At 39.6% G+C, this 9,129-nt stretch overlaps 1 protein-coding gene across 1 annotated transcript; it reads right to left on the minus strand.

Moving 5' to 3' along the window:
* Positions 1-5,188: 5,188 nt before the first annotated feature.
* LOC142163963 (uncharacterized) lies at positions 5,189-7,479 on the minus strand. Its single transcript, XM_075221120.1, has 4 exons — positions 6,822-7,479; positions 6,399-6,566; positions 5,642-6,138; positions 5,189-5,548 (listed from the first exon to the last, which is right to left on the minus strand). The coding sequence occupies exons 1-4, from the start codon at positions 7,477-7,479 to the stop codon at positions 5,189-5,191; spliced, it is 1,683 nt and encodes a 560-aa protein (XP_075077221.1).
* Between the last annotated feature and the right edge of the window lie 1,650 nt (positions 7,480-9,129).

A 9,129-nucleotide genomic window follows, 5' to 3' on the forward strand; every position in this document is an offset into this window, starting at 1 on the left:
GACTTGTTACACACCATTTTAAATGGTTCTGGGGGCCAGTAATGCTCAGAACCCACTGGTTGCAACTGACCACTATATGTGTTTAGGTATTTGGAAACACTATATTGTTGATCAATATAGTTGGTCTTCGCATAACCAACACGTTGAAAACACTTGATGGCATGTGAACAAGGCATGTGGTAGATTGACCATTTCCCACATGAGCATAACCTTGTGGATTCACTTACAGTATGTACATTATTACCCCGATTATTATGGATAGCGGTGCGAACTTCAAAAATACCTCGTTCGTTATCATATTGCAAAAAGGAATGTCAATGTGCTCGTCGTATGTATTTCTCTAATCTCTTCATAGGCACTGGCATAAATTCAACACCCCTTTCCATCAATTCCGTTGCAGCTACAGACCGTTGTACAAACCTCTCCGCCATCTGCTTGAACGACATACGCACCATGGTTGTGACGGGCAATCCTCTTGCCGACTTTAATAACCCGTTGAAGGATTCTGACACGTTTGTAGTAAGAATTCCCCAGCGTCTGCCACCATCTACATGCAACGTCCACTTTTCAGGATCATGTCGCATTAACCAACGATATGCTGCATCGTCTTCTTGCCTGATAGAATCCATATGCCTCCGGAATTTATGTTGTTGGTGGTCTGTTGCTGCCATCCACATCAAATCATGTAGATCTTTTTTGGGATGTGCCTTCTTGAAATTGGCCTTAAAGTGCCTCACACAGTAACGGTGGTATGCATAAGGTTCTTGCCAGGCAGGAAGGTTCTCCACAGAACTTAATATACCCCCGTGCCGATCAGATATTAGACAAATACCTGAACGATGTTTGACAACGTGCTCTTTCAAGTGGTTCAAAAACATTGTCCACGTCTCTGTGCTTTCATTTGCAGAAATAGCAAAGGCTAGAGGAAATATATGTCCATTAGCATCCACTGCCATGGCTATCAATAGCTTGATATCGTACTTTCCATAGACATGAGTTCCGTCTATGGATATTACGGGCCGGCAATACGGAAAACCATCAATTGCTGGCTTAAACGCCCAGAACACGTAATTGAATATATATTCTGGTTTACCCGGACTCCGCTCAAGCTTCCATTCAATAACTGTTCCGGGGTTAAAGTGCTGCAGCGCAGCCATGTAGCTAGGCAGATCTGCAAATGACTTATCCCAGTTACCATAGACTATTTCAAACGCTCTTTTGCGCCCAAGATATGCCTTTCTTTTAGTAATTGTGTGGCCATATTCCTAGTAGACTGCTGTAATGCACTCTTTGATTTTATACCTTATGGACGCTTCGATGTGCGGAATAAGTACAAGAGATATCAAGTCAATATCCAAGTTGAAGTGATTCCCGTTGAAAGTGTCCATTTCGCATGTGTGGGTGGGAATGTATTTACCCACTTTCCACATACCTGTTTTCTTCTTCGACGCACGCAACATCCAATTACATGGACAAAACCACCTGCGCCAAATAGCCTTGTATACCGTCGGACTTGACTCCGATACCTGTATCTCACGACACTCTTTAACATTGTGTATTTTACAAGCCCTGCTTACGCGTGCTTTATCAGGAAAAAACATCCCCTTTGCAAGCACCGTTGGTCTAGACTCATCCCACATTGCTGTCCGGATTTCATCAAAATCCCTTGTGAGAGCTTCCACATCCGGCACGGCTGGCAAGTTATCAATATAAGGAATATCCCTTGAATGAAACGGCAATTCAGACTCATTCACTTTTCGTCTATGGGGGGCTCTCTTCAAATCGGGTCCTTCCTCCTCGTCCTCTTCATTACCATCCTCACGAGAAAATGGTGTCTCGTCTCCCGATTCATCGGCATTGTTATCGTAATCGCTGTTCTCTTCCTTACTCTGTTCATCTGCCAGATCCTGATGTAATACGTTGTTTTCGGGCAATTGAGTGAGTACGGGTAGTTCAACTTGCTCGTTTTCACTGCACATTTCAACAAAAATATAAGCTACTAAATAAATAAATGCTTTATATATGGCTGTAGCTTTTCACTTACAAGTTGTAATGTGATGACATTCCATGATGGACGTTTTCAGTTAGGTGATGACTACCGGATGGGCCACTTGTAAAATTCATATCCGGCCAGTACCCCCTATTAAATAAATGAGCGTTAAAATTAATTCAATACGCAAAAATATACATAATTAACACAAATGAAAATTGAAGTTTACCACTCTTCTTGTGAATTATGGAAAGCAGGGTATTAATTATTTTCTCGCTGCTCATTCGCCGACGGTGATAAATTTAAATCAAGAAAAATTCTTTCATCTGGAACATGTCCGGCAAAAACTGATCCAGAATAACCACCCGATGACTGGGGGTTATCTCTACTACGCACAACCTTATTTTTTGGAACGTCTTCGACCTTCACGTACATCTCCAACATTGTGATTACAAGAAATTCTCGGCATTCGTCCGGATTCCTCAAGAAATCACTCAAAGTGTCATCATCGTCGATGTTAAACTCTGATTAAAAAGCAACCCCTTGCGGCATAACGGAATACGGATATCTTCCGATTACTTTGAGTATCACTGAACGTTTTCTCACACTCATTTTTTTGCATAACAATGATATCAATGTTTCGTACTCCATTGAAAGTAGCAATTTAACATTACACTTAGCAGGTAAACTGTAGCCCACAGAGTTATTCTCCATCACAACCTCACCCCCCAATATAATGATACTCTTATTCTACGTTCTTCAGACATAATGAAAAAATGCTGGAGAATTTAACAACAATAGAAACCAACAAGAGTTAAAAAAAAATTTGAATGAAGTTGTGGCGATTCTACGATGTTTATATAGAAAATGGCTAGCCGTTTTTTTTTTTTTTTGTATATAGCGCCACAAAAAGTGGCTTTATACGCATTTAAATTATTGAACCCAGAAATTATTGGTGGGGTCAGGTAATAAGGCATATAACGCCACTATTAATGGCGCTATGTAAGGTGTGTCAGTATAAGGCCACAAATAGTGGCGCTATACAGTAACGGTGCAGTTAACGTTACTGTATAGCGCCACTATTTGTGGCGTTATATATAATTTGGTAACTTTTTTTTACACTTATTTGAGTATTTTGAGTAAAAATAAACCACATTTTGGTTCCGCACTCTTTGATGGACACCTGTTACAGCACTATATCATCTCCTATCTAAGCTAGTCATGCTATTCTCCTATACGCTTAAACAGGAAAACTATTCATCTTTTATAAGTATAAGATTTCAAGGAAAGCAGACATGCATCAGAGAATGAGAGAGAAGGCAATCTGTAAAATCTCCATTGTTATTCACGATTGGAGAGGAAAAATGAATTAGCTGACAAACAAAGCTCAGCTAACTACTTATATACAGACACTAACTAACATCTCATTAGTTAAGTACACTTTAACCCCTAAACTTTCTACACATACAAATACTATCCTGGCTCAATACTCCCCCTCAAGCTGGAGGGTAGAAAAAGGTTCTTCACTCCAAGCTTGCATAGCAAATACTGGTGTTGTGTTCTTCCCAGCCCCTTAGTTAATATGTCTGCTATTTGCTCCTTAGTATTCACATGTATAGTCTTGATGATGCCAGCCTTTATCTTCTCTCTAATAAAATGGCAATCAATGTCAATATGCTCCGTACGTTCATGAAAGATAGGATTTGCTGCGATTTGGATTGCTGCCTTGCTATCACAGAATAGAGCCACAACAGTTGTAACTTTACATCCAACTCACCAAACAGACCAATAGGCCACACAATCTCTGCTGCAGTGGAAGCCATGCTCCTAAACTCAACTTCAGCTGAACTTCTTGCCACTGTGTCCTGTTTCTTTGATTTCCAGGAAATCAAAGCATTGCCAAAGAATACGCAGTAACCAGTGACTGATCTTCTCGTTTGGAGGCATGCTCCCCAATCAGCATCACAGTATGCCTTCAGTGTCCCATCACCTGATGATGGTAATAACAGTCCCTGCCCTAGTGCATTTTTAACATATTTGACATCTCTCCTTGCTGCATCTAAATGAGACTGTTTGGGAGAATGCATGTACTGACTTAATGTTTGTACAACAAATGATATATCCGGCTTAGTCATTGTCAAATACAATAATCTTCCCAATAATCTTTGATATTCACCAGCATCCTTCAAGAGAGGGTCTTGAACACTGTCATCAGAAGAAGAGGTTATCCTGTCAAAATCAACAGAGGTCAACTTCTGATTTACTTTTAATGGTGTGCTAGAGGGTTTGGTTTCGGCTAATCCAAGTTCTGAAATTAGCTCTAATGCATATTTATGTTGGCTCATGTATATGCCATTTTCAGATCGAGCAAACTCAATCCAAGGAAAAATTCAATTCTCCAAGATCCTTCATTCTAAAACACTGCTGCAGCTTGGCCCTTGTCCTGTCAATTTCTGTAATGTTGTTCCTAGTGACTATCAAATCATCCATATAAATGAGCACTAGAACAAGAGATGTGTCAGTTTTCTTAGTAAATAGAGAGTGATCATAATGGCTTTAAGAGAACCCCATGGTCTGTAGTGCCTTAGATAGCTTGATATTCCATTGTCGAGATGCCTGTTTAAGCCCATACAAGGACTTATGCAACCTGCATACAAGGTACTCCCCCTGCTTGTCAATACCCTTAGAGAAACCAGGAGGGACAAACATATAAACTTCTTCAACTAAGTCACCTTGCAAAAAAACATTATGAACATCCATCTGATAGAAGGGCCAACCAGAGGAAGCTGCTAATGCCACAACTGATCTTACTGTCACCATTTTAGCAACAGGTGAGAATGTGTCAGTGTAGTCAAGGCCCTCCTTCTGTGTGTAGCCCTTTGCTACCAGTCGATCTTTGAATCTCTCGATCTTTCCTGAAGCATGATACTTAATTTTGAACACCCACTTGCACCCTATAGGTTGCTTTCCAGGTGGCAATGGCACCAAGCTCCAAGTTTGATTATCTTCCAAGGCTTGGATTTCTTGTTGCATGGCATCAACCCACTTTGGATCCTTAGCAGCTTCAGCAAAAGTTTTTGGTTCTGTCTCAGAAGAGTAAGTAGCCAAACATTTGGAGTAATGAGGCTTCGAATGGAGATAGCTAACAAAGTTGGAAATAGGGTAGGCATTCTTTTGGTGACCTACATAATCTTGCATCTAGATAGGAGGTCTAGAAGTTCGAGAGCTTCTGCGAGGTTCAAAATTGCCTTCATATTGAGGTAATGATGCTGGTGAGTGTAGAATAGAATCAGCAGTAGATAATGTATGAGAATCCATACTATGGGATGTAGGGGAAGCAACATCAATGGGACTATTGAGTGACATGTCCTCCTGTATATCTGGAGGCGGTGGATCTGTGGGCATTACATCAACTGAAGGTTCATCAATTGGAAAAATAGTTGTTGGAGATAGAGCATCAGGGCCAGTAACAGGTGTATTATGATCTTGATCTGTGGATGGAATAGTTGAACTTGAACTGCATTCACCTGGCTGCTGCATAAATGGGAAACTATCTTCCTGGAAAACAACATCCCTGCTGATAAAAACTATTCAATTAGTTAGATCAAACAGTTTATAACCTTTCTGAGTTAAGGAATAACCCAAGAATACTGCAGGAATAGCCCTGGCAGAAAACTCGTCCCTTTTCTTCAAATTTGCAGCATAGCAAAGGCATCCAAATACTATAAGATGATCCAATGATGGGGCTTTGTTGAATAACAGCTCAAATGGACATTTTCCACCTAATATTCTAGAGGGAATTCTATTTATCAGATACACTGCAGTCATAATACACTCTCCCCAAAACCTTAAGAGTAAATTAGCTTGGAACCTTAAGGATCTGGCAGTGTCTAATATGTATCTATGTCTTCTTTCCACTACCCCATTCCGTTGAGGGGTATATGGACATGTACTTTGATGAGTAATCCCCTCTGCACAAAGTAACTCCTTGAGCTGGTTGTTGAAAAATTCTCCTCCATTAGCTGTTCTGAGGACTTTGACATTGGAAGAAAATTTTGTTCTAATTAAAGCAATGAAGAACTTCAACACCACAATCGATTCATCCTTAGAATTCAAGAGGCACACCCATGTGAATCTACTGAAATCATCTACAAGAGTCAAGAAATACTATTACACACATCTGCATGTGTAAGATCACCCAATGCATAACTCTTTGTAATGCTATCTGGGAAAGGTAAACGGGTTTGTTTAGCCAAAGGGCATATAGAACATGGATCATTACAGTCAACAAGTTTTGTGTTTCTAAACATATGCATTCTTTTCATAGTCTCTATAGGCACATGCCCTAATCATTTATGCCATAAGGCAACATTTATTCTATTAATAGGCAACATAGAAGAAATGAGACCAACAAGCAATCCTCCATGTGTGTTAACTTTGATATTCTGATCCAGCACATACAATCCATGCTCCATTCTACCAATCCCCTTCACCTTGCCATTGCAAATGTCCTGGAATATACAACAGGCAGGAAAGAAGGCAAGAAATAAGTTTAAATCCCTGGTCAGTTTAGATACTGATAACAAATTATACCTAAACTTAGGTATAAAGAGCACATTCTTAATCACTATGTTATCTAATATGCTGGAAGTCCCTAAGTGTGTGATCACACTTGTCTCTCCAGTAGGTAATTACATCTTTCTTGAATTACTCTCAGACAGTTCCATATAATCAATATACAGATGTAGGCGAGACACCATGTGATTCGTAGCTCCCGAGTCTATAATCCACCTATTTTCTTTGATCATACTCAGAAGTGATAGTGGTATACCTGTGACCTTGGCATGGGCAGCTGTATCAGTTGAAGTGTTGGTGTTGGTGTTGACCTGGTTGAGCATTCTTAGCAACTGAAGATATTGCTCCTCTGTAAAGAAATGTCCTGCAGGTTCAGCTTTTGACCTTTCTATCTGTTCATTTGGGGCTGCTGTACATTTGTCCATCTGCACATGTGCTGCAGTTGCATTCCTTCCAAAGTTCTTCCTCTTTGGTTTGAAATCTGCAGGATATCCTACCAATTTGTAACAGACATCCCTAGTGTGTCCCTTGTACTTGCAATAATCACAATACAGCTGATTCTTCTGCTTGTAGCCTCCAGTGTATGTTTGCCCTGTGTTATAGCCCACAACATTAGCTCCATAACCTGCATTGGAAGCCATTGGGTTAGCTACATGACCTGTGTTATAAGTCATTGCTTGAGCTCCTATTTCCAAGTTACTGATGCTAGCTGCCTTAGCTCGTTGACTCTCATCCTGCACAGCCATTGCATAGGCTTCATTGATGTTTGGAGTTGGAATCATCAACATAATCTGACCTTTCACCTGAGCAAATGATTCATTGAGACCACTTAGAAACTGCACTAGACGTTGTTGCTCAATATGTTCCACAAATATCCTTGACTCAGGACATGGACATGAAGGAGTAGGTGTCATAGCTCATATTCATCCCATAGGTCCTTCAGTTTAGAATAGTAAATAGAGACTGGTGCCAAACCTTGCTTAAGGGCTATAATTTTCTGCGACAAATTGTAGATTCTAGAGATGTTCCTCTTATCAAACATTTCCTTCAGATCTCTCCACACATTACACGCAGATGACCCATAGACCACAGTACTATAGAGCTCTTTGGTGACAACATTCATTATCTATGATAGCACGAATGCATTGCATCTCTCCCACTGATCATGCAAATTTTGCTCAAAATTCTCCTTCTTACAGGTCCATCAATAAATCCAATTTTGTTCTTCGTAAACAGTCCAATTCTCATAGATCTAGACCACAAATTGTAGTTCTCTGTCCCTATCAGCTTGAATTCAATCAGATGCTCTCCCGGCGTGTCTGATGGTCATAAATACAAAGGATGAGTGTGTCCTACCATAGCCTCAATGGGATGAGTGTGTCCTTGCACAGTCTCAACAGGATGAGTGTGTCCTTGCACATTCTCAGCATTCAATCCATCATTAGCCATTTTTGCTCTGAATTAGGAACCCTAGCTCTGGGACGACGAACTCCGACGAGAATGAAAGTCGATAGAACAAATCAGAACTATAAGAGTGACAGAAAGAAGGAAGATACAACGGAATTAGATCGTCCACTCTGATACCATATCAGATTTCAAGGAAAGCAGACATGCATGAGAGAATGAGAGAGAAGGCAATCTGTAAAATCTTAATTGTTATTCACGATTGGAGAGGAAAAATGAATTAGCTGACAAACAAAGCTTAGCTAACTACTTATATACAGACACTAACTAACATCTCATTAGTTAAGTTAGGTACTAACTTCTAATCTGTACACTTTAACCCCTGAACTTTCTACACATACAAATACTATCCTGGCTCAATAATAAGTAATAAACTCTTCCGATCCATTTGACTCTTTTGTTGACCTTTGATATGCAGCTACAGTACTATCTCTCTGACCCTTCGAGCATAATTAATCTTTTGCTTTTAGAATCAACGCATGTTCCTCTCAGTCCAAGTATAATATATTGTACCTGAAAATAAGAGAAAATCGCTCTAGTCCTGCTATTGTTGTTTCTCTTGCCATTGTACTTTACTTTTTCAGCAACCAATAGAATTTTTTCACCCATCCAGTCTAACAATGTGGCCCATATTAACTTAGCATAATCACACTCAAAGAGAGGCGATTCAAAATTTCTTCCCTTTGCCTTGCTGCATATATAGTATACAATCACTTGGGACATCTATATTCCATTTTCTCAGGCGATCAACTGTTGTAGGTCTTTGGGGGAGGCTAATAGTCGTGTTATTGAAATTCCATTTTCTCATGGATAATTGTAGCACAAGATTAAATATAATTTATCTTGATTATGAGAATGGTTTAATTCCAACTTCTTGTGCTAGTACATTTTGTATGTATTAAACGGACCAGGTAGAGATAAGTATTTTATACTGACTTAATAAAATAAACTCTCTAGCCATTAAATGTACTTATACTCTTAATCTTAATATAATTATTATTAGTTGTGTATATTATTATTGTTTTGATTTTGATTTCGGTAAAGGGCCAAATATACCTCTCTACTTTCAAATATTGTTTACCTGTACCCTTCGTTATACT

This window comes from Nicotiana tabacum, chromosome 1 (genome assembly GCF_000715075.1).
Source record: "Nicotiana tabacum cultivar K326 chromosome 1, ASM71507v2, whole genome shotgun sequence".
NCBI lineage: Eukaryota > Viridiplantae > Streptophyta > Magnoliopsida > Solanales > Solanaceae > Nicotiana > Nicotiana tabacum.

Coding starts and splice junctions, on each gene's coding strand:
- LOC142163963 (XM_075221120.1), bottom strand. CDS start 7,479: ATGACACCTACTCCTTCATGTCCATGTCCTGAGTCAAGGATATTTGTG. Junction 6,139..6,398: donor ACATGGAGGATTGCTTGTTG/GTCTCATTTCTT, acceptor TGACTCTTGTAG/ATGATTTCAGTAGATTCACA. Junction 5,549..5,641: donor CTGCCAGGGCTATTCCTGCA/GTATTCTTGGGT, acceptor GTTGTTTTCCAG/GAAGATAGTTTCCCATTTAT.